General features: G+C 39.6%; 2 protein-coding genes across 4 annotated transcripts in view; both read left to right on the top strand.

Annotated features, from left to right (window-relative positions):
- Nucleotides 1-2093: 2093 nt before the first annotated feature.
- On the top strand, nucleotides 2094-12165 carry LOC131237586 (uncharacterized). Of its 3 annotated transcripts, XM_058235434.1 has the most exons (6): nucleotides 2116-2785; nucleotides 5048-5206; nucleotides 9523-9618; nucleotides 9728-9883; nucleotides 10615-10762; nucleotides 10999-12165. In XM_058235434.1, exons 1-5 carry the CDS (start codon nucleotides 2243-2245, stop codon nucleotides 10750-10752), a joined length of 1092 nt encoding a protein of 363 aa, XP_058091417.1. In that variant the 5' UTR covers nucleotides 2116-2242; the 3' UTR covers nucleotides 10753-10762; nucleotides 10999-12165. The 3 variants fall into 3 exon arrangements, with proteins under 3 accessions (XP_058091418.1, XP_058091417.1, XP_058091416.1); XM_058235433.1 differs by lacking the exon at nucleotides 10999-12165 and having other exon boundaries at nucleotides 2120-2785; nucleotides 10615-10953; XM_058235435.1 differs by lacking the exons at nucleotides 5048-5206; nucleotides 10999-12165 and having other exon boundaries at nucleotides 2094-2785; nucleotides 10615-10953.
- A 4395-nt stretch (nucleotides 12166-16560) lies between these two features.
- Nucleotides 16561-25957, top strand: part of LOC131237585 (elongator complex protein 2) — a 45317-nt gene continuing 35920 nt past the window's right edge. Inside the window, exons 1-4 of the mRNA XM_058235431.1 lie at nucleotides 16561-16773; nucleotides 16849-16936; nucleotides 19181-19266; nucleotides 23243-23396. Coding sequence (XP_058091414.1) covers nucleotides 16642-16773; nucleotides 16849-16936; nucleotides 19181-19266; nucleotides 23243-23396 — 460 coding nt within the window. The 5' untranslated portion in view covers nucleotides 16561-16641. The remainder of the gene's footprint in view (nucleotides 16774-16848; nucleotides 16937-19180; nucleotides 19267-23242; nucleotides 23397-25957) is intronic.

Genomic DNA, 25957 nt, shown 5'->3' with positions numbered 1-25957 from the left:
ACCATTGAAACCTCCCTCGGTTTGTCAGTGATGTTTACATGCCATACTTACAGTTAATAACCCTATTCCTAATGGGATGAACTGAAAACACAAATATTAGCATGATTCAAAACTTCAGTGGCCCCACAAATATTTCAAATGTGGACGTTCAGTTATTACGTTTTAGGCTAACTTAGAACATTAGACGCGGTTCATTTTTTACTTCATAACTTAAAATGAACTTCCAAAACGGATTGACAGGGTGGAGTTCTCACAAACATCACAGTAGGCCCACCTAGTTCCAGCTCCGGAACTTTCTGTGAATGCCTTTAGCAAGAAATCCGCGTCCACTAATGACACCATTCGCCTCACGTAAACGGATTGGCTACTCCGCCTGCCACGAGCCCCGTGACTGGTGGTCTGTGCTGTGTAGGCTCCACCACGATGTATGTGTTTCGTCCGTTCCGTCAGGGCTCTATCCCAAAAATGAGGGGCATATAAAGCTCACGTCGACTACGTATAAATCTCAGGTGTACCACACCACAGGAAAACAATAGTGACTGGGTATCCACCGTTTAAATCCTCCTAAGGCCGACTATAGTGTTTATTTGACATCTAATCCCAAAAATGAGAAGCATATAAATATCAGGTGGACTACGTATAAATCTCAGGTGTACCACACCACAGGAAAACAATAGTGACTGGGTATCCACCGTTTAAATCCTCCTTAAGGCGCACTGTAGTGTTTATTTGACATCCAATCTGTTGATCAGGTCATACATACCCAAATGAAGGGAAGATCAACTTGATTCAAAACTTTTATGACCCCCAAAAAAGTTTTTAATGGCCAATGTTCATTTAACACTGTTTCTTAATGGTATACTTGGGATTGGTATATACTTTATTTTTAGTTTTATTGTATAAAATGATCTAAAAAAGTAGATGAACGGCATGGATGAAACACATACATCTTGGGGGTCCCACAGAGCACCGACCATCAGCCATTGGCCGGTGGCAGGGGGAGCAGCCAATCCGCTTCCTCGTCTCACGGGCATACCTGCTACACGTGTAGAAGATCTAGTCCATTCAAGAAATGGAAACTATCCAAAGCATGCCCTCGCGTCAGTCCGCTCCTCAAACCGGCTGCACTGTATACGGAGGAGAGCACTCAACCACGAGTTTGGTAGACGACATTCCACGCATGGTTCGGTAGTTTTGCTGTTTGATGGGGTCCATCACGATGCCGACACCGTCTATATGATGGGCCACACCGGAATGGGAGACACGAAAAGAATATCAGATTGAAATATTTCAATCTTTTAAATTTTCAAATGTTCAGGACACCCTCCGTGTTTAAAGGAAAAGAGTCAAACCGTCAAAAGGCCCGTACATTCCAATCTGACCGTCCATCTCCCGTCCAAGTTGAATTCTTTATACAAACGGTCTGGATCACTGAAATATGACCACAGATCCAAGTCGACTTCGGGCGCGGCTTCGGTGGATCCCAGGTTCCTGAGTGAGATCCTTGACCGTGGGGCCCACAGTGATGTATGTTCCTTACATCCACGCCGTCCAATCATTTTTACAGCTAATTTTAGGCCATAATCTTAAAATTAAAGCAGATCCAAACCTTAGTTGGACCACAGTACAAGAAACAGTGGTGACTGGCCATTAAAAATTCACTGTGGGCCACAAAAGTTTCAGATCAATCTAATATTTGTGTGGGCCTTTCATCCATATCTTTTTTACCTTAAGATTTAAATGTGCTTCATTTTTGGAACAATGCCATAAAATGAGAAAATGGTTGGACGGCGTAGATGTAAGGAACATACATCTTGGTGGACCCCACAGTCAGGGATCTCACCCACTCCGTCCGCGCCCGTTGAATTATGATACAGACGGTCTGGAACACTGAAATATGACCCGGATGTCCTGATGCATCAACCAGCAATACACGTGGATGTATTGCAGCAAAGCGTCTACCCAACACAGTACGCATCTTTTTTCAAACCCTCCTATCTCTACCATATACGCATGCAACACATGAAGCGATAGCTGGACCCCACCCCAGCAAATTCTACGGCCCCCATCATTCACACGTACGAACCAAGCTGGCACGTGTAACGCCATCCTGGCGCGAATCCCTTTGCCACTTCTCTGTAAAGCAGACCTCTCTCTCACTCTCTCTCTCAAACAAAACAAAAACCAGAAGTTCCAGCCTTTCCTCACTTCTCCATTGCCATTCTCTCTCTGTCTGAAGAAAATGGCAAATCTGGAATCTGAAATCTCACCAGAGCCAAACGCAAATCCATCCAAAACACGATTTAGAAGAAAACAGAAACAGAACTCAATCCTCCAAAACCCACTAATATCTTCTTCTTCTTCATCATCTTCTCGTCCTCTGCAAACTACCACCACATGCAAATCCTCAATCTCCTCTCTCTTCCTCTCCACCTTCTCTCCTTCTTCGTCTTCTTCTTCTAAGAAGACGATCTTCACTTCCGCGACTTTCCGCGGGCTGGGATGCGCGTCGCATGCGGAGGTTTCGGCGCCGGCTGCTGCCGCTGTAAGATCCTCGGCCGATTGGCAGGCGAAGAGGGTCAGGAAGAAGAAGCAGAGGAGGAAGAAGCAACCGTCGGGGTCGTCGTCGTCTAACACTTCGGGGCCGGCGGTCGTTGTACCGGACGTGTGGTGCTCGCCTGGAATTGGGTTCGTGGCGGACGATGCGGCTGTGGATTGCGTCGTGGCGAGGCGGGCTGCTGCAGGGACGAGAGGGAGGGCAGATGGTGAGAGGAATCAAGGAGAGGTAGATTTTTCTTTTTCCCTCTCTTTTTATTCTCAATTTCAAGTTTTTTTTTTTTTTTTCTTTTTTTGATTTTAATTTATGTTGGTGGGATGGGATTTGGCAACTGGGCGTTTCTTGATTTTTCCTTAGATTTTCTTTCGTCTTTTTCCCCCCCCCCCCATTTTTCCGGGTTGGGCTGGAATTGCTATTTGGGTGTTTCTTGATTTTATTGAAAGATTTTCTTTTCTTTTCTTTTTATTGATTTTTTGCATATTTCTTTCCTTTATTGGACATTTTTGCTGGTGTGAGGTTATAACTTTAGATTTGCCATTTGCTACTGTCTTGATTTTTTTAGTATTTTTCTTGGTTTTCTTTCGCTACAGTTATTCGTTTTTAGTAGAATTTTCCCCAGTTTCTTCTACTTCTTCAGAAAGAACTGATTTTCTGTGTGATCTGATGACCGTCATTTAAAAAATAAAAAATAAAAAATCTTTTGTTTGGCGTTTTTGGATTTTTTCATGCGGGGATCTCTTGATTTTCTTGCACGTTTTTCTTATCCACATGGAATCCTCTTTTATTTTGTATGTTTTCATTTGGGGTCTTCTCCTTCTTAGTCATCTCTTTCTCCTTCTCTTCTTTTTACAGTCTCTTTTTTCTTCCCGTTTCATTTGCATATTTCTTCTTCTTCTTCTTCCTCCTCCTCTCCTCCTCTTCCTTCTTACTTATACGCTGATAACCGATTTTCGTCGTTTTACTAGATGACTGTTTCTTTCCAAGGTTTTTTTTTTGGACGTTTGATTTTTTTGATATTTTCTGTAATTTTGGGTTTAGGCTTATTTCCCGAGGTTCAAAATATACAAATTTATCATGGTGTTGCAATTGCATTGTGATAAATTCACCTGGCAATACTCTACAAATGTATGTGCATGAAATTGATATGCATCACAGGGTATTGTTTATTTTACTGTACATTCTGCTGCAAGCATAGTGTTGTTTATACCTTCCTACACATAATTTTAATGGAATTTATTACCATGACAAGGTCAATATGGTCATTTTGGGTGCTGACCTAGAAGTACCCCAAACTGACCATCTTTGATATCTTGTATTAATAATTCATGAGAGTGGAGAGATTAAGAAGGATGTTGCTCATCTCTTTTAGAAAAGAAACAAAAATTAAAAAAGAAATAGAAGAAGAAGGATGTTTCTCATAAAATTAGAGCTGAGTGGATGAGGTGGAGATGTACCTCTGGACTTCTATGCCATCACTGCATACCAATCAAACTGGAGGGGCAATTTTATAGGATTGCTATAAGACCAGCCATTCGTTGCGGGACAGAATGTTGGGTATTCAAGGAACAACATGTTAGTAGGATAAGCATGGCTGAAATGAGGATGTTGAGATGGATGAGTGCAAAGGCAAGGAAGGATGGAATTAGAAATAAATTCATTTGAGAGAATTTAGTAGTACCAATAGGTAATAAGATGAGGGAAAGTAGACTTAGATGGTTTGGTCATGTGCAACAGAGACCAGGAACCGTGCTGGTTAGGTGGAATGAGTTGGTACAAGTTCAAGGCTCTAAAAGAGCAAGGGCATCAACTGGGTTGGGTTGGTAAGAAAAGACTCGATGATCTATGATTTAACTGAGGATGTGGTCCTTGATATAGTGGAATGGTGGAATAGGATTCATGCAGCCGACCCCAATTATCTGGGATAAGGCTTAGATGATGACAATGATGACCAAGGTCAATAATATAGGAAGGAATCATATCATATTGGGAATGCATTGCAATAAATTCCAATAGCAATGCAGTACATTCTGAAGATATTTTTTTAAAACCTTTTTATTTCCTTTGCGATGGAGGTTTCCGAATACTGTAAAGAGATGATTCGTTATCTTGTTATTTCTTCTACTTCTGTTCTGTTCTTGTGGTGAGTTTGGAATTGCCAGCAATGTGCTTCTCGTTTTCTACTTCCTTGAATCCTTAGTTCAAAGTGACAGTTTGCTTTCTTCAAATACTTGGCCTTTTCATGTCTTCGTTTTATTTTCTTCAGCAATGTTTGGGTTTCTTGCTCTTGCTTTTCCTATCTCTGACTTCCCTTCTCTTATTCCTACTTTGTAGCCTTCTCATTTCCACCATCGAATGAGTCCTCTGAATAATTTTTGCATGGTTGAAATGGTTTTCAATGATATATGATAATTTGCTTTATTATTATTATTTTTTATCATGAATGTTGTATGCGTGTGATGAAAGGCTTTGAGATTCTCTTTTGCTTGATAGCGTCCGTGCATTGTGAGGCGGAGCAGCAACCTAGAACACCTCTCCAGCTTGGACTCTCCATCTGCTTTTGAAACACGCCGATCTGGACCTGATCTACTGCCTGCTGGACACTATCGTCATCCGCGAGGATTTCACCGTTCTCCTGGAGGTCTTGCAGAGGTGCACCTATACACATTATCCCACTTTTTATGTATCAATAGTCGCTAAGAAGGTCGACCACTAGTTTGTTTTCTGGTTTTAAATTTAGCTTGATTCTGATTATGAAATTTCTAGCTTCAAATGTTCTTCATGTGATATAACATTATTTTTATGCACAGGGAGTCATTACGAGGATGTGTGAGATCCTTTTCTACATTTATCACTGTAAAAACACCTGGCATGTTCTTTAACCATTCTTACCAGGGTCCACTCTCTCTCTCTCTCTCTCTCTCTCTCTCTCACACACACACACACACACACACACACGCACGCACGCACGAGCACACACACATTTCAAGTATGAGACACATTGTTTTCTATTTGAGGTTATTCTGAACTCCGAATCATGCACTTGCTTGCTTTCCTCTTTCATTTTTTTTTTTTCATTTGTAGTTAAAGCTTTGAACATATCACTAGAACAATTTGTATGTCCTGAGTTGCTAATCTTCTGTTTTTTTGTTCCTTGCCAGTACCCTGAGGATTTTGAACATTTTCTTGGTATTGCATTTGTTCTCCTAGGGAATATGGTCTCTGGCCAGATGATCGACACCTGCATGTCAGTGCATTGTATCATGACTGTCAGGCTGTGACCTATGAGAAGCTGAGAATATCTGTCTCTAAACATTGTATATGCTTAATTTGACTGTTAGAAGTTCGGGAGGAAGGAAGAGGAGCCATATGGAGAACATAGTACTGACAATGGAAAGGGATAACTTTATTTCTCGATGATAGGTAATGATGAATATTGAGAAAATCTAGCTTAAAGGTTTACAAGAGGTTAGAAGTTTAGAGATGGTTGGAAGATTGGAGTATCCTGAAATTCAGAGGGGGTGAGAGTTTGGAAACTTCTGTACAGAGGCAAGAGTTTTGAAATTTCAGTCTGATGGTCTAGTGCAATATGATTTTGGAATGAAGTCAAGTGTTTTCTTGCTTTGAAAAATTATTTTTGGACGTTTCGTTTGAGGGATGAAATTTTGTGAGTATGACCAAAAGAGAGAAGAAAGAAATGATGAATGTGAATGTGGAGTTGGAAACATCCATCCCAATACTACACATTCAATTATTAGATGATGCTAAAATCTTTTCTTTTGCCATGGAGGAGTGAGAAATTTATGACGCACCTTGAGGTACTTTGAAATGACAGATATTTTGGATTAATTTGGGGAAATATCAGTCTTCGGCATCAACATGGAGGAAAATAATGTTTTGGCTTTCATGTTTATTCCTGATTGTAGAATTGACACTCTTTTATCACTTATTTTGGTCTTCCTAAGGGATTGGGCATCCGTTCCAGATCTCTCATGGATCTGATTATTGAGAGGGTGGAAAAAGGAACTGCTTTATAGTAGAATGGGCAATGTTTGGTTCTAGGTGGGGGGATGGTACTCATAAAGTCTATGGTCTGTAATCTCTCTATGTATTATATATCCTTCTTAAAATCCTATGGAGGGTGAGTCATATCTTGGGCTTCAGATTTGAAGCCAGGTCTGTGGAGATTGATGCATTTATAGAGGAGATTCGAGATTTTGATTAGCTCTTTAGGAATCAAATTTATGCATGTATTTTGTTAGGCAAGTGATTAGTGGACAACATTGTTATAGGGGAGTGTTGTTAGACCTGTATGTACTTGGGAATCTCTTCCCGATGTATTGTGGTGTTTTTATTTTCATTTAAATTGATCTTGTGTGAATCATAAAAAAAAAGGACTGTTCTATCGAAAAAGAAAAGAAAAGAAAAACATAATGTGCTGATTGTTTGAACATTTCTGGATATTCATTGATGTTTCCTGACTCTTTGGAGTTAAATTAAGAATAACCTGACAACCAACACGCTCTGGTCAACTCGATAGATGTAGAAGCAACTCGGTGAACCTGTAATGTCAGGGAACTTTCTGATCAGTGCACTGGATGTTAATCCATGGCAGACTTGGATTTCCATTATCTGAGGGAGTGGATGCTTAAATCTTTTATTTGGATTTTGAAAAGATTGATTAATCTAGAACTGAACTCTAAGATTAGTAATCCAAGTGATAGAGTTGAAAGCAATGTCCAAATCAAAGTGTTGATCACAATCTAGATAGAAATACCAGTGGCCGGGGCACATATTTGCAGTGATGCTGAGAACTAATGACAGACTGCTAGTTTTGGAATGCTTTGAATCTAGCGGCATCAACGTTGGCAATGCACTCTCCCCTCACGTAATAATCAGGAAACTGCTATGTGGCAGATTTTGATTTTCTTGAAGGCCCATTGACGCATTTGACCTGTTTATCGATAAAAGCTTAGCGTTGAAAACTTCCTGGCTGGAACTTTTAGAGAGAAATGGAGCTCACAACAGCAGACTTCAGAGAAGTGTATCAGGGGAAACTATATTTCCAACGGTTGGGGTTTGGTCCAAATGTCCATTGTTGTTGGGGTTTACTGGAAAAACTATATAGAACAGCTAAAAATAACGAGAAAAGGTGAAAGAAGTAAACATAAATGTTGTTAGACCTGTTTTCTGCTGGAGAATTGATCACTTGCAGCCGGAAGTACCATAAGGGCCTGTTTGGACGCACTTCCTCTTAAGGGGGTTTCAAATCCTTTGTTTGTGTGTGTTTTGGTCCCAAATTTGTCAAGTGGGGGATGAGACACAGGTTTGCAAAGTGCATTCAAACGCACAACATCACCTGCTGTTTGGATTAAAATGGCGTTTAGGCCTCAAATGCCCTTTCGAAGGGTGCGTCCAAACAGGCCTTAACATGTTGTTTCAACCAGGTTTTTCCCGCCAACATGCCACCATACCATGGAAGCGGAGGGACCCACCATGAAGATCACATGGCACAAAGATCAGGCCGGTCTTCTCATTTTGTGGACCACACTATTGGAATCAGTGGATAAATGATGGTCTGATTCAACATACTGGTATGACCAACCTGATGAGCAGATTGGCGCGAAATTATTATTTTTTTGCCAGGGGATTTTCATGGTGGGATTTACAGTTCATGGGTTCCATACAAAGATGGAATGATGGCAGGAAAGACCTGGTTGGATGACAAGTTATCATACTTCCTGGCTATAACTGATTAGTTCGCTTTCCAGTATGACACAATTCCTATGCTATATGCTCAAGGTTGGTTCAAAAAATGTCATTTGAGCATATCATAGTGCCTTGTGAATTTATCGTGATGCATGATCTATATAATATGATACATTCTAACATTATTGATCTTCATATATCATTGAATTCCAGTAAAATTTTGAGGAACGCATCATGAATATGTTCCTGAATCAGTACTTTCCAGTACATTGCCATTTCTTGATGCAAACTTTTTTATCACATCATACAATGAATTTATTGTAATACATTCACAATGTGACACAAACAATCTGATAATTTGAAGACTGCACACAAGGAATTGTTGTACTTACGAGCTTCGGGGTTGATCAGATAATAACAGAGAATCCACTGTTAGCTATATTATCTTAGTTGTCAAGCATTCAATATCCTTACACTTGATACATATTTATGAGATCCAAATCTTATCTGTTGGGCCCTACAAGGATATGGTGTAGCCCAAATATCAACTTTAATTTTGAGATGATCCTAGCCACAATGGTTGGAGGATTCATTTAGGGATTCCTGTAGGAAAAAATCCAACCAATAGTCGATCGTCAATGGACATAATATACTTGATGGCTAGGATAATCTGACTGGCTAGTGCATGGCTGATTCATGGTAGGGTACAAATGTATTAACAGTCTGGATCTCGTAAATGTGTGGCACATATAAAATCTTTTCTTCTTCTTTTTTTTCCCCACTTGATGGCCCACTCCCAAAAAATTTAAACTGGCTATCAAACATATGGAGGTTCAAGGTTGGCCTTTATTTTAAGCAAGATTGTGAACATTACTTTGAGGCCATAGGCAGTTTCCTTGGTTCCCACTGTTGCCAATGTGGATGCAAAAAATCTTGCCAGAAAAGGGGTTTCATTACTGCAAAACTTGTTTGGGATCTCTTCTGTAATTTCTTCCATTTTAAATATAGTTGAATCAAATAATCATCATCATCATTCTATCCTTGACCCATCCATTCGGAGTCGTCCTTGCATAAGTTAGACGAATCATTCGACAGAATCTTAATGACAGGCTGCCTACCTGACATCAAACTGCATTGCCCGTAAAAGAAAAAAAAAAAAGATAACTAAGATATTAGCATTTAGCCTTCAGATTTTTTCTTAATTTAACTCAACAAGATGATTTTGAACTACACTTTCTAACTAGTGTAGTTGGTTGCAGATCATGATGCTACAAACTGGCTTCCTGTTGGGTGGACCGGATGGATATGACAGATACAGGGATTGGCGGCTTGATGTTGATAACATGTCATATGAGGTGCGTGATTGCGGCCTTGTGTTAGATTTCTGCTCATTATCAATGTTCATCTGCATCAACGATGATTGTGTTGATACCATCTCATTGTCATTTTTCTCCTGCTTGCCAGGAATTGCTTGAGCTAGGTGATAGAATTGGGTATGTGAACACTGGGTTGAGAGAAGATGAGATCTTCAGCTGCCTCCGGAAAATGAAGCACTCGATCTTGGATGCTTTGCCGCCCCATCTATCCACTGGAATGGAATGGAAATGTAGCATTTGTCAGGTGAGTGGGAGCTTGTCCCCTTCATTTCACCATGTGATGATGAATTGTATGTTTCATGGCTTGAGGACATGTTACTATCAACATATAAGTGGGTCGTTGTTTGGGAGATTCAGATAATTAATCTGGTATCCTGAGTAGTGGATTGACCACGCCCCTCCACCCCACCCCAAACCTTCTACTAGTGGCTTCAAAAATGAGGTTTAAGAATAAACACAACAGTGGTGGGGCAAAGTTTGGATGCATGTAATCTTCAATTTGTAAGATTTCAGGTCGTCATCCATCCGGTGGTGGAGCTGTGAGATTAACAATCTGGATACCGGAACCAGGGGCCCTACTTTTATCCCCAGACTGGACTGTATGATTTCTGTTGGGTTATGTTTAAGCATGTACCACAATCTCCAGCCCAAACCAATGCCATTTTTGTTTCGGGCCAGTATTCTGTGCAAGTGGAGACCTTCCAATCTCCAGTTTGCTCATCCTGTGGGTCCCACCCAGTCTGAGTGCTGGGGTCCATGGCTAGCGATCAGATGACTAGTGTGTCCATTCTGACGGGGAGTTTTACTAGTGCTCAGTCATGGTGGTCTCTACTAGCTAGATTGCCAAAAGGCAGGACCCACCTATATCCAATGCTGGCATGAACTTGAACTCCAGTAAACCAGTCCGAGCATTTCACATTTCCTTCATGTAAAAATAGCAAGGTTGATAACATTCTGTGTCCATTAAAAATATAGGAGGAATACGAAGCGGACGATGAGGTCGGGAAGCTCGAGTGTGGTCATGGATACCATATTTACTGCATAAAGCAGTGGCTTCTGCAGAAGAATGCTTGCCCCGTCTGCAAAGCTGCTGCTGCTGATGCCGCTCTATAGAAAAATACAAGTGAGATGAATTGCAAATTTATTTTTTTTCCATCTTTTCACCTTGATGGTTTTTGGGTTGGTGTTTCTCTGTTTCTCTCTTTCAAGTGAATGTAATATATCCTTTCCAACTCCGAAATAATAGTTTTCATTCTTTCACAAGTATTTCAAATCCATTCCATTTACTTTGGGTAGAAAATCATTGGCATTTCTGCATGGGCTTACACATCCAGTTTTCTGATGCTTCGACATGGTTAGGTGATCAGACCGTTGATCTGGTGGACACCAACCAACGTGAATTGGGATACCCAAGAAGTTCACATCTTGGAAGTTCTTAATCTTTTGGTATTTGGTCTCTGTTGTTATGGATCATTGCTGTGTTCTATTCATAGACCGAATACTATTATTGAAAGAGGAGTGCGTTCAGAATGTTGCTGTAATGTGGCATGAAGGCATCAGTTGAGTTGAATCCACTGTCTGACAGACTCTCAGTCTCGTGCCTTCCAAATGTGGTTGCAAGCAGTCACTAATGAAAATTTTCAGCTTGTTGTGCAATGGGTCAGTTATGGTTCGTTGTCGCTGTACCCACACACGGCCCTTTTGTGAGCTGCCCAACAGGTGGGACCTACAGTCGATGCCCCTTTGGTGGAAGAACCATTCCCATCCAATAATGGTACCTACCTGCTACTGACTATTAAATAATGAGAGAGGGATGCCATGCCTCGATCCTTTCCGTGGAGAAGTTGCTTTCAGCAAAACCACTAAAGCAAGGCAAGGCTGGTGCTTTTTGAGTAATCCATGATGGACAGTGGATGTTTTGATTTGATGATAATACAGTCAGTGTGATTTTGAGTGAATGGACAGTTCAAATCGCTGATTGGGTTATGGCATGTGTTATTTACAAGCTTTGAAAGCATAGCTAACGGCCCAATGAAGCATGTTATTATAGGTAAGGTGGTTGCTGGGCCTGTTCTGATCAAAATGTCTGATTCGGGACCAAGTCTGCTGAAGGGCTGGAGTCCATGCCTGTGCAGCTTGGGACGAGTTCCATGTGACTGGACTGAGTTGCCTCGGGCTCGGCTGGGTCTGATCTGGTTCAATAGCAAGTTACTGTCTATAAAGTTGGTAAGCTGCTTAGGTACTGTTCAGCTTGCACATAAACCCAATGTTATGTATTTGTTTGACATCCAAACCCTTCAAATGGTTGGACTCACCATGAATATCACCTAACTTATCCAAAATGTTGGCCCCACCAAGAGGATCACTTGGTGCTAAGACTGGGCCAACCGCTTATTAGGTTGGCTACACCTATATTTAGAGATTGGATAGGTGGCGATCGATTGTTTTTCTACAGTGACCCACCTGATGATGAGTGGATGGACTCAATTTCAATTGTTTTCTATGGTGTGACCCACTTGAAAATGAGTGAATGGACTTGATTTTTATGCTTGCCTTTTTGAAGTGTGGAGCCTACTTTTCAATTAGGTTGGATGTCATAGATGGTGGACGTGTAATTTTAATGAAAGACAATTCAAATTGTAATGGATGTAGTATAGCCCTAAAATAATACTAATCAGACCATTCTCATTGTTTGGTTGGTGGCCATCAAATGAAATGTAAGGCTGAAAAGGAGTCTCTGATCCATATTCAATGGCTGAATTAGTTGTAATGACTCGAGATTTTCCATTTTATAGGTGCAGCTAGCATTTGTAGAAACAAGTGATCCGTGGACCCTCCCATCTAGGAGTGCAAATGGGTCTGTTGGATCATCTGGGCCTATTTAATAATTGGGTCAGCATTTTTGCCAGGCTTACCTCACTAAAACATGGGTCGAGTCTGGTTCAGGTCCAAGTCAAAATGAGTCGGGGTTGGGTACGAAAGGATCCAGACCAGGTCATACATATAAAAGGTATTGTGGGGTTTTCTCACAAACAATGCCCCGAATCTCTGTTTAAATGAGCTCCAAGAATACATGGCCCATCTAGTAACTGGATTGGCCTGATTTTCAATGTAGGTGACAACATCCATTCAGTCTTACTTGGAAGGGGCGACTGACCGCAGCTGGGCCGGATCGGGTATGGGCTTCTGGTTTGGTCGGGTATTTGAATGGGCTTGAGCTTAGATGATTTTAAGTTATGATTGGGCAGCATGAACCCTGGCCCATCCCCGTTCCTAGCTACAGCGCTCAATTTGGACGGTTCCCATTCTTTTAAAATTTGACGGTTAAAATAAAATAGGAAAAAACCATAGAACTATGTTAGGAATCATCCCGTCCGTGCAATTTTTATACATTGGACAATCCATGTGGGCCCCGCCTTGATTGATTAGCCCTCGGGACCATGATGTCGACACACCCGCGGACTACTACAACCCTCCCCTTGGAAAAGACTAAAGAGTTTTTTTCCTAGTGTACGCCTCACTTTGTAGCCACGTACCTTATTTAGCCCTTATAAACTTACCTTCCCAGACTACTCCCCGGTTGTACGGATGCACATTTACTGGACCAAAATGCCCTTGCTTTATCAGAAATGTCATTTCTGAATGAAAGTTAGGTTCCCTATGGCTACGGATTATAACAATAGCCATTGAAATTGACTGCGAACTGAATGGAATTGATCGTGAAGTGAAGGAAATTCAACGCAAAGTGAACGAAGTGAATGAAATTGGCTGCGAAGTGAAGAAAATTCCCCACGGAGTGAATGGAATTGACCTCAAAGTGAATGGAATTGACCCTGAAGTGAAGAAAATTCACCGCGAAGTGAATGAAATTGACTGTGAAGTGAACGAAGTGAATGGAATTAGTCGTGAAGTAAAGAAAATTCACCACAAAGTGAAGGAAATTAATTGCGAAATGAATGGAATTGACCGCAAAGTGAATAGAATTGATCGCAAAGTGAAGGAAATTCACCGCGAAGTGAATGGAATTGACCGCCAAGTGAAGGAAATTCACTGCGAAGTGGATGAATTGAATGGAATTCACTACAAAGTGAAGGAAATTGACCGCGAAGTGAAGTAAATTCACCGCGAAGTGAAAGAATTTGATCGCTAAGTGAATGTAATTGACCGCGAAGTAGATGAATTGAATGGAATTCACCACGAAATGAGTGAATTTCACTGTGAAGTGAAAGAAATTCACTGCGAAGTGAATGTAATTGACCCCGAAGTGAAAGAAATTCACCGCGAAGTGAATGGAATTGACCGCGAAGTGAATTAAATTCACTGCGAAGTGAAGCAAATTCACCACGAATTGAAGGGAGTTAACCGTGAAGGAAATTCACCGCGAAGTGAAGGGAATTCACAGCAAAGTGAATGAAATTGACCATGAAGTAAATGAAATTGACCGTGAAGTGATTGAAATTGATGGTGAAGTAAATGAAATTGACCATAAAGTGAATTAAATTCATCGCAAACTAATTGAAATTGACTGCGAAGTGAATGAAATTGACCGCGATGTTATGAAATTCACCACGAAGTGAATGAAGTTGACTGCGAAGTGAATGAAATTGACCGTGAAGTGAATGAAATTTACCGTGAACTGATTGAAATTGACTGCGAAGTGAATGAAATTGATCGCGAAGTGAATGAAATTCACCGCAAATTGATTGAAATTGACCGCGAAGTGAATGAAATTGACTACGAAATGAATGAAATTCACCAACTCCTATATAGCTTAACCACTTTATTCTTTTAATTTTTCTAAGCACTTTTCATGTTGGACACAACTCCTAAAGTTCAAAGGATGAAGAGTTATAATCAAACCAAAACTTACTATAAATAGTAAAAACAAAAATAAAATGGATTTTCAACCATCGACCTGATAGAATCTTGAAAAATAAGTAGGTTGGTTGGCTAAAGTAGCCTCTCCTACTCTAAAATCAAATATGGTACATGAAGTAACTCATTATGACATGAGAGATATGCTTGTTAAATGAATAAAGAAAGAAATCAATAAAAATAGAGAAAAATATTTTTTATATATACATATTTACATAAATATATATGGGAGCAAAATATGGGGGAAAAAAAAATCCTCCCTAAAGAAAAAAACAAACAAACAGATAAAACCAACCGCACACAGTGGGACCGCAACACTACTGCCCGCTGGATAGAGAACAGTAGTGCCGCCCATGAAGCAGGAAGCGGATGGGCTGGTGTACCGTTGTATTGACGTCAACAAGTTCTGTGGATCTTATCATGAGGTATGTGTTATATCCAAACCGTCCATCCATGTGGTGAGCTCATATTAAGGCTTGAGATGAGAAACAAGACAAATCTAATTATCAAGTGGACCACACTGTAAAAAGCAACGGGGTATTGAATGTCTACCATTGAAACCCTTTTAAGGGTTGGAGAAGTTTTGGATCAATATGAAATTTGTTTTTACTCGTTGACCTTATGAATAAATTGGATGGAAATTAAATGTTATGGTGGGCTCTATGAAAATTTTAATAGTGAAAATTAATATCCCTGCTGTTATTTGTGGTGTGGTCCAATTGATCTTTGGATATGATTCGTTTTTTTGATAATGTTCTAAAATGATATAGAAATGTGGATGAACGCTGTCCAGTTGATCTTTGGGTACGATTCGTTTTTTTGATAATGTTCTAAAATGATATAGAAATGTGGATGAAGGTTGTGGATATAATAAATACGTAACTGTGGGGGCCATCTAACTTTGATCTTAGATCTCTATTGTACCGTTCGAACAAGTCGGAGTTCGAGGAGCGTCAGCGCCCGTCTTCGCACACCACCCAATCCGCTTCCGAAAGGAATGGCGGGGGTATTTTGGTCCGATGAAAAGTCGCCCGTAGTATGTAAGTTTGGACGGGCGTGGTATGGTTGCTCGCGTAAACGTGGGGCGTACAGTAGGAAAAACTCAGGGCTAAAATAGGCGCCATGCAATCGCAGTATTTTGTGAATGACTGGTGCTGGCTACCCTCCTGATACTCGCGGTACTAATTTCAAATCCTAGCCGTCCAAATGTCGTAAACCACCGTAAATTAGTCAAATAACAGAAAACCATATTTCTTAAACGACTCAGATCTTTGATTAATAGACGTCTTCCTGTTAAGTTTAAACCATATACTAGAACTCTTTTCCTACCGTCCATTAAATTCCCACCAATAGACAAGTTATAACCCTACTGTAATGTAATATTTTGACTTTTAAGTCACATATGGTGATTCACACAATTTGGATGGCTCGTGCTTAAATTGGAAGCCACGCGTATGGTGACGATCAGCTTCACCTGCACCATGTTTGTGGGGTACACCCAATCACTTCCAAGTAGGGTTTATGGGTAGGGCGCGGGGGGTGTCAATGGGCCGGGTCGGGCCTAAAAAATCAGAATTTTGAATAGGCCCGAAATAGTTCAAAATCCAGGCCAAGAGATCCACCGGCCCGGCCGGGCCCGGCTTGTTGACAGCACTATTTACGGGAAGAGGTATGTGTTAACGTGTATGTCCCAACTTGCATTTTCGCCATTAAAAAAATGTTGGTCCCTCATTCTCCTCACATGTGGAACTGAAGAAAATTATCCAGACCATCCAGATTGTGGGTCCCACTGTGAACAGAGCATATATGTAAAATGACACTGATTGATCATTGCTAGCCATCCAATTTATGGCTACCAAATTGATGGTTAAAAATAAAATAGAGAGAGCTTGATAAATCAAATTCTTATTATAATCTTCTCATGCAATTTTAATATAATTCTCCATCTGAAAATCAATTTGGACGGTCTGGATGTCCTTACTACTCTCCCATGTGTACGTTTGAAGAATCACCCCCACGTTTAAATGGTGCAGAACTAACATAGGAATCTTAACTTCCTGCTAGAGAGCGAGCGGAGCATTTCAAAAGCTACAGCAGAGAGAGAGAGAGAGAGAGAGAGAGAGAGAGATGAGTGGAATCGAAGTAGAGAGAGTATTCATAGGAGCAGGATGCAACAGAATCGTAAACAACGTCTCGTGGGGCGCTTCTAATCTAGTAGCGTTTGGCTGTCAAAACGCAATCGCCGTCTTTTGCCCAAACGTACCTTTCTCTCGCTCGATCTCTCTTTTCTAGGATATTGATTTTTTGCTGATTGAATTTTCTATTTATTTGCAGACTGCGCAGATATTGACAACACTTCCTGGGCATAAATCTATCGTCAATTGCACTCATTGGCTTCCTACCAATAAGGATGCTTTCAAAGGTATCTCTTTCCTTCCCCAAGAAATCTATCTTTCTCCTTACAATTACTCTGGTAGACTGTGATGGATGATAAGCACGCACTCACGGCATGTTCATAACTCAAAATGCAACCGTCCAGATAGTGGGCCCCACTTTAGATGGCTTATGAAACAACAATCATACTGGAGTGATGCCTTATCTGGTTGATTAGTTGATATTTAATGGGTGATCAGAATGACAAGTAACCAATGGTTTGGATTTGACAAACAAATTCGCTTAAATCAGAAGATTACAATCATTTGATTGATATTATTTCAGGGGTCATTTGGATTTTGGATGCTTGTAAAATCCTTTAATCTTAAAGGGTTCACAAGTAGCATTTGGATGGGAAATTCGGGGTGTAAAGTGTTTGTAAGTGCAAACACTTATAAATACTTCCGGGGCTTCAAATTACAGGTAAAAGGGTTTTCACCTGCAAAGAAATTATACCTAGTGGAACATGATGGTTGATGTACACAGTTTATGGGGCTCACCATGAAGTGTACGGTACGTCCAGTCCATTCATCATGTTCCTCTGTTGATGCTTTCCTAGGACCCCTAAAAAAAGGTTGATTGATTCATTAGGTGGGCCACATGATAGGAAAGAGTTGTGATGGGATGCCTATGGTGGGCTCCACTATGATGGGTGCAGGACATCAATCCATCCATCATGTGCGTCCATTGATGCTCTCTTAGGTCCCCCTTTTTATGTGATTTGAAGATTTTGGTGGTAGTTACCGCTCCAAGTTCTGTGTGGTGTGAGACCCACTTTCTATATGGTAAATGCCATACAAGTTAGCCAAACACGAAACAGTTTACCTCTTCAAAGCCAAACATTACAGAATGTAAACAATATACCTGTGAAATTCTTTACAGGTGTAAGGTTTTTTGCAACTAAAGATTTTACAAGCATCCAATTATAACCTATTTACAGAGGGTGCATGTAGGGCTTTCAACAGGCTGGGCCCACGTCTGTCCAAGTCCCACCTGCAAAGTAAACCCTCCCTATGCCCGAGCTCAGCTCAGGCCTGTGATGTGCCAAAACAAGCAGGCTTGAGTCCAGCCTGTGATGATTATCCAGTCCAAGCCTGTCCTGAGCGTAAGCCTGACCATCCACTTTTGTTCAAGGTTGGGGCCGTTCATTAGGTTAGGCATTTCTTACCATCCATGGTAAATTACAAAAAACGTCCTTGAAACCCTAATGGAAAATCAATCTAGACTCAGCCTTTGAATTCAATTGATGGAAAATCAATGCACTGTCCAAAACCCATGCATGGCTCTTGAAAAATCGAATCCTCTTGAGTTAAAACATCCTGAAGCCTCAATCTTTTTTCATCTGGGAACATTTGTAGACGCTGGACACAGTGACTTTGGGACACCAAGAATGATCAAACTTTTGAAAACAAGGAGCCCTCAAGGAACTTTGTCAAATAAGTGATGTTTATGAAGCAGGGTGTTTTAGCTACCAGCGTATGCATGCTGCTGGTTTAGGCTTCCTAGAACTTGTTAGCCGCCCGTGCAAACCATGCCCTTTCCTCTAGAGTCACATGAAGATCATGACAGGTGCTAGAGGGACCATGCCTCAACTTTTAAGAGTTTCACCATGAATATTGAGTGCATCGATATGGAATGGAAGTCTGACTTTTCTGTAGTAAGACGAACTACAGAACAGCTTTTCTGCTTTAATTTTGGTTTACTCCCTTAACTGATGTGATATTCTCAATCATCTACAAAGGCATTTTACTGCTTATGATGTGCTTTACTCCAACCAGGCATCACTTCATCTGACATGATCTACTCCAAATAGAAACCCATTCACAAATCTTTCTTTGTCACTGACTTTTGTACACTGCTCTGTTCAATGGGGACTGTTTTTGCATTGAGAACTTATTTGTTGCCATGTGTCATGAATGCTTATTAATGTACACTATTTAGGGGCCAGGCCAACAAAAAAAAAGTTAGTATGCATTTGAAAATATTTTGTGTCCTTCATTGTTGTGTTGTATTCTCCAATTAGGCCTGACCATGGGGACATAACTTGAGCAAAAAAAAGCAAAAAAGAAGAAGAAGAAGAAGAAGAAGAAGAAGCAAGCTACATTTTTTTTAGTGATTCTTGCTACTACCATGGAATTTTTGGGTGTATTCTTAGGGGTGATTGGATGAGTCATACTTGTTATTAGGCTATTTATATTTCTTACTAAATATTCTCCCTTATGTTTATGAACAGTTCAGCACAAAGAAGAACATTTTGTGCTTTCAGGAAGTGCAGATGGTGTCATCATGGTATGGGGGATATCTCATAAAGAAAGAAAGGTATTTGTTGCGATCATCTTGCATTTGCATTTTAGATACGATTGCCGTGATTTTCCCCATTTGGTTGAGCAGGATTCATGCAGCCAACCCCAATTAGTTGGATAAGGCTTTGGTGGTGGTGGTGATGATGATGATGCTGTGAGTTTCCCCATTTCCTTTTGGGAAAGGTTTTGATGCAGGACAATTAACCACTTGCTCTAAAAGCTCCTGCATCAAATTGGTATCAGAGCGGGAGTCTCGTGTTCGAGACTCCTCACCGGGGGTGATTAATGCGCATTTCACACCGGACTCGAGTGGGGTAGCTTGTGGGATGCGGCGACACACTCGGGGTGGGCAGCCCGTGTCAGGTGGTGCCCATGTGATTTGGGGCCCACAAGGGGGGTTCGGCCAAGGTCCTAACTCATGAAATGTTGGGCCTGGGCTATGAGATAAAGGGATTAATTCGCCATGCTCTAACAGTTCAAGCTTTTAGGGTAATTGGTTAATTGTTCTGCATCAGGTTTTCTGTTATAGTCTGAATTTGGAAACCCAAAAGACTGACTTGACTTATCTTTGAGCCAGGTCGGGTCAACTAGAAGATTCAATTTGGTTGGCTTGAAGATCTAGCTTGATATTTAAATAATATTTTAAATATATCCATACTCTTGAATTAATATATTGTAGAGACAACACCCTAGTGATTGTGGATGGTCCAGATTATTTAACTGGATTGAATCAAGCTAGTAGGGTTTTGACACCATGCTCTGACTTCGCATGGACTATCTTTGTTAGGAACTGTTTATTTTCACTTGGAGAAGAAGAAAAGAATATTGTGGGAGAGAAAAAGGGCTGTAACCCACACCAAAAAAGGTGAGATTTCCACACAAATACAGACACACTCATGCACACACACTACATCTTTTACACTCCCCCTGAAGTTGGAGCATGGATTTCACACATGACTAGCTTGCCCATAATAGTTTGAAGATGAGAAGGTTGAACGACCTTTGTAAGAACAACCTTTGTAAGAATATTGCAAGCTGATCATTGGTGTGAACAAAAGGAATATGAAGAAGTCCATATGAATTCTTCTCACGAATGAAGTGACAATCAACCTCTAGTGTTTTGCCCTTTTGTGAAAGATGGGATTAGGGGTGATGCGAATACCGATCCGATTGCCACAATATAGTGGGATCAAAGTAAAAACAATGGTGCGCATGTCACACAAGAGGGACTACAACAAAATACTTGCTGGTAGCATGTACTATAGAACAATATTTAGCTTCAGCGGAGGAATGAGCAACCATCGATGTTTCTTACTTTTTCATGAAATGGGATTTCCACCAACAAACATACACTAATGGGAAGGGGAAGATGATCGCCAGACAACCCAACCCAACAATATGCTTGAATGTCTAGATGGCCATGGTCGGCATACAATAGCCCTTTGTTAGGAGCTGATTTCAAGTAATGTAGGATTCTATACATGACATTGAGGTGATGACTGATGAGCACAAGGAGATTGCATGAATTGATTGACAACACTCATAATATATGCAATTTCCGGTTGAGTAATGATCAAATCAAGAAGCTTCCTAACTACTCAACATGGATGCCTGGATCATTGAGAACTATGGATTCTATATGATGAAGACGATGGTTAACTTCAATAGGCGTAGAAGCATGGCGGGCGCCCACCATCCTTATCTCATTAAAAAGGTTGAGAGCATACTTTCTCTGGGATATTTAGATACCAATGTTGTCAAAATTGTTATCGTATCGCAAATCGTAATAGGGGTTGAATTGTATTGAATCGCAAATCATATTGTAAATCGTAAGATTTTTTTGATGTATTTAAAAATATGAAAATATAAATAAATATGAAAAAATAAAAAAACTTTAACGCTATCATGACATAGTATTACTTAAAAATTAAATGATTCTTATCTTTGTTTTTTTTTTTTTCAAGAAATTTTCCTTAAAAAACATACAAGGATCTTTAATGATTTATTTTCTTGTTACCTTTCTTGAATGTAAAATCGCATTGGAAAAGTGGCATTTGATTCCATAGACTGAAGCAAAAAGATATTTGGATTTCTAACTATCATTCCACAATACATAAGTCAACATGATCGTAACCATCTATAAAAGCATTCTAGATAAGTCATACATCAATTTGGTGTTTCGGCCAGTTAAGAAGTAAGAAATCATAAAAAAAGCTCTAGGATTTAACATTGAAGGGAATCTATATAATTTAATCTCTTATAAAGAACAAAATAAAATAATTTACCTTCTCTAAATGATTTTTTAAAAGGTTTTTTCAAAATGATTCTTAAAACCTCCACCAATTTAAAAACATAAAATGAAAGTTGAGTGAAGCTTAAAACAGAAGAAAACAAGTATAATTTGAATCGTAAATTGTAGGATTCAAATCATAAAATCGTAGGAGTCATATGAAAAGGGATTCAAATTGTTTTGCTTAAGATTCAACCGAAATCATAAATTGTGAATCGTAGATCATAGGATTTTGACAACAGTGGTGGATACCATGTTATGGTTGGGATTAAGCTAGAAATTGTTTCACCTCATCAACTATCTCCAATGATGACAATGTTATCAATGAAAACAATTAGGATTTCCTAGTGTCTCCAATAAACACTGAATGATCACATGCACTTCAACGGAACCCAATCTCTAAAATGACATTCTTGAATTTCTCAAATCATGCCCTTTGGGATTGTTTAAGGTCTTATAGAGCCTTTTTAAGTTTGTAGACTTTTCCTTGTGTACCAGATGCTCGACAACCAGGAGGAAGAGGCATAAAACTTCATTTTGTTTGCCATGAAGAAAGGAGTTCTTCATGTCTAGCTATAAAGAGGCCAATAACAATAAACAGTTGCAAGATCCTTCTAACTAGGCCTCGCTTCTAATCCCTGTTTCTAAATCTCATGCCCTTCCTTGCTCCTACACCCGAATTTGTTGTCACTTTGCTTCATGCTTTGTGCAACTATAAAACAACCACAGACAGAAGAACAACACGGAGTTCAACTTGGCAATTGGATCAAACATCTCCTGATAGTCAACTCCAAACTGTTGTGTGAATCCCATTGCAGCTAGATGAGCCTTACATATTGCAATAGAGGCATCTAGACTATGTTTTAAGGCGAACACCCATTTACACCCAACAATGTGTTTTTGTCAGGGCGATCTACTAAATCCAATGTTCCTTGTTTCTCAAGATTGGACATTTCATCTATTGTTGTAGCTTTCCAACTAGGGCCAGCCATTACTTTTGTAACATTAGATAGAATAGCAACGGACAAGATGGAGGACATGAATGCTTTAAAGGAAGGATAGATAGAATGACATGAGACAAAATTATTGATGGGGTGAGAAGTACACAAGCGTTACACTTTTCACAATGCGATCGGCAAATCACAAGAGGATGACGTGTTTTGCAAGTTGGGGAATGGGGAGTGGTCAGGCATCTTTGAGGGCTGGTCCTTGTTTTTCCTCCAAGTGTACACCTTTAATGGCTTGTACACGACTCAAGAATGATTTCACTTGGACCTATAGTGTCATCCATAACCTGTAGAGGCAAAGCATCACTATTGGATGTAGTTAGTGTAGCCACCTGTGATGGGAAATAAGGTACATTCTCAAAGAAATGTGATGTCCTTTTAGATGTACCCACCACTATTTGTGTTTGGTAGTTATGGTTACTTTGTGGACCTTTCTATTCAGAATTGGTTGTAGATTATGCTGTTATTATTATTATTTTTTAAATAATAAATTTAATGACCTTGTGTAATAACTTACACCAGCTTATTAACTTGTTGGATATACCACACTCACAACTCATTTAATGCTTTACTTTATAGTTTGAGAATATACTTATTCTGTCAATTGTCAAACGATCATTTAAAGAAGTGCTTTCCTGGCAAATATTGTCATCTACTATGGTTTATACTCAGATTTCCTTCATGTATTTTTGCAGTGGAGGTGTGTAATGCAAGTACCTCAACCACACAAAAATGGTGTGACATGCATTACTGGAATAATGGTTTCTCAAACCGTTGCAATGTTTGCTTCCACCTCATCTGATGGTACTATTTTTGTATGGGAAATGGTCTTTCCATCTAGTACGGGAGGTAAATAAACTGCTTTATCCATTAGTTTGATTTAGTCTGCCTTGCAAGAGACGTTTAATGAATTTCCTATTGCAAAGGTGGACCATTATCTGCTATAATTGCACAAGCTTTTTTGTTGTTCTTGATAGTGCTCCTGAAGGGTTTTTTTTTATTTTTATTTTTATTTTATTTTATTTTTTTTTAATTTATAATTGTTCCTGTTAAGATAAATGTTTTTTTTTTTTTTTTTTCCTCTTAACAGAAGCACTTGGTTCCTGCGAATTTTATCTTGAGGGTTATGTAACTGGTCATATTTCAAGTTGTTCTTTATCTTGTCATAGACTGGAACTTGACACCAAGACATGTCAGTATCTGACATGGATTGTCAATCTGGGGAAACTGAGACCTAACGTGCTAACATGTTCATGTAGATAAATGATGATATTGAAAATTGTATTGTTGTATATTTTTTGCTCCATACATGCATAAGATATGGAAGATGCATCTAGAAGCCTAACAATACAGTAAGAACCATATGAAAGTATGCAGATATTTCTAAATACAAGAAGAAAGGGTAAAATATGGTTTCCCTAAGGGCCTGTTCGGAAATATGGAAAAGATAGCAAAAGGTGGGAAATTAAAAGAGTCTTCTATTCGTGTGTTCTTTTGTAATATTTGGATAGCAAAGACAAGAGTGGATCCACAAAGTAATCACTAGACCTTTTCATAGTTAGGATTCTAGGACACAAGATACTAAGTATATTTTGAGAGAAATATGAGATTTTCACTTGCTATCCAAACATGACCCCTAAAAATGGAATCCATGGGAAATAGTGCTCTTGGAAATAAACATTAGATACTCATAACATTTTCTTTCCTTTCCACGCTTCCAAATCGGCCATAATAGAACTCTAATGCATGTCTAAGATGGGCATCATGCATGTCAATTTTTTAGAAAATGGAGTGTCCTTTCTCTCTTTAGAGAATACTGGAATTTATTGAAAGAAAAAAGAAAGAGGCTAGCCCCACCCTACTTGATAGTGCTTTTGTGTTCTTGTCTTATTTGCCATGTCATCATGGATCACTGCCTCAACATCAACCTTGACCTCGCTTTCCTTCACACGAGCGATAACCTCAGCACGACCTACACCTTTAAAATTCAGAATATCTTCGGACGAGGTCTATATGACATTAACCAACATTGGGTCATTATCACTATTCTATGACCTAATAGGAAAAGGACAACACATCCACTCATACTGAGGATTGTGGAGCAGCGAAGGAGATGTACCTTTGTTTCCCACTGGATGACTAACTTGGCACACTATAAGCATTATTGGGACTCAGCTGAACCTCCCAGCAGCAATGTGTTTCATATCGGTGATGGTGGCCATAACGGTCACCATCATTACTGATACGGAGAATCAACGTAATAGTTGATATGCCCCCATATCGTTCCCCCCTCCCAAAACCAAACCCAACGAGGTTTGGGCGAATGGTCTTCACCGTAGGTTTGCTCCCTATAGGTGAGGGTTCAATTTCCCTCATTGGCTTTACCCGATACACGTGGTTGTGGGTGATTGCGTGTATCTGCAAGGATTAGTCTCACTTCAAAAATGAGGTGGGGACACCCTATGTCTTCAAAAAAAGAAAAAAGAAAAAAGAAAAAAATCTGAAAAAATATCTAGAAAATCTGAAAAATTATAAATATTCCAAATACATTCATTTATAATTTTGAACATGTTTATGGTAGTGTAACAATCCACTCTTTAGTGAGAATGCTATATTGGATTGTTTGATGAATTTATGAACTCGATAACCTGGGATTGACTGCAAACCTTCTATATTTAATATTCTAACTATATATATAAATGAAAAATTTATTAGAATGAGTGTACGACCAAAACATATCACATTTGCAGGCTTTAGTATTATTTACAGTATTGGTGTATTGCATACTTTGCAACTCGTGTACATTTCATTTCAATGTACAAACTCCAAAGATTTGTAGTTTGTGTCATATTCCTATCATGTAATTTCTATATCTAACAAATTGATATCATTTCTCCTAATGAATCTCAAGAAAAAATGAAATTAAATTCGGATGTATAGTGTCGTCTATTTGGGTCAATTTGGCGGACCACTCAATGCCCCAAATCTACCTTAAATCCATCTAATCTATTGGCACTTACCCCACTAATGGATCGATGGACATTTGTTAAATGGTGAAGAATGAAAATACCAAATGGTCCTATTTCAAAAAATAAGTGTTCATAAATTAATGGTTAAAATTGTTCAAACAATTTGATTTAACAACAATGGTCCATAATCTAATTGGTTAATTTTGAATTAATAAATGCCTCGTGTACAATTTTTTTTAGGGCCCAAATTAGGTGGGCTTAGATTGCATAATGTGGCATACCACTGACCTCGGTGGTGTGTTGACGTGACAAAGTTTTATGGGCTCCACCATGATGTATTTGTTATATCCGCACCGTCCATCCATTTTGCTAGATAATTTTAGGGCATGAGCCCAAAATGTGGTAGATCCAAAGCTTAAGTGGACCACACCATAGAAAGCA

This window comes from Magnolia sinica, chromosome 2 (genome assembly GCF_029962835.1).
Source record: "Magnolia sinica isolate HGM2019 chromosome 2, MsV1, whole genome shotgun sequence".
NCBI classification, from domain to species: Eukaryota; Viridiplantae; Streptophyta; class Magnoliopsida; order Magnoliales; family Magnoliaceae; genus Magnolia; species Magnolia sinica.
The sequence above is the reverse complement of the archived record's forward strand: the minus strand, read 5'-3'. Positions and strand labels throughout refer to the sequence as shown.

What these genes read in the sequence shown, in the direction of transcription:
- LOC131237586 (XM_058235434.1), top strand. Translation starts at nt 2,243, where the DNA reads ATGGCAAATCTGGAATCTGAAATCTCACCAGAGCCAAACGCAAATCCA. An exon ending in GTGAGAGGAATCAAGGAGAG is followed by an intron (nt 2,786 to 5,047) that starts GTAGATTTTTCT and finishes TTTGCTTGATAG; the next exon opens with CGTCCGTGCATTGTGAGGCG. An exon ending in GGAAATGTAGCATTTGTCAG is followed by an intron (nt 9,884 to 10,614) that starts GTGAGTGGGAGC and finishes TTAAAAATATAG; the next exon opens with GAGGAATACGAAGCGGACGA.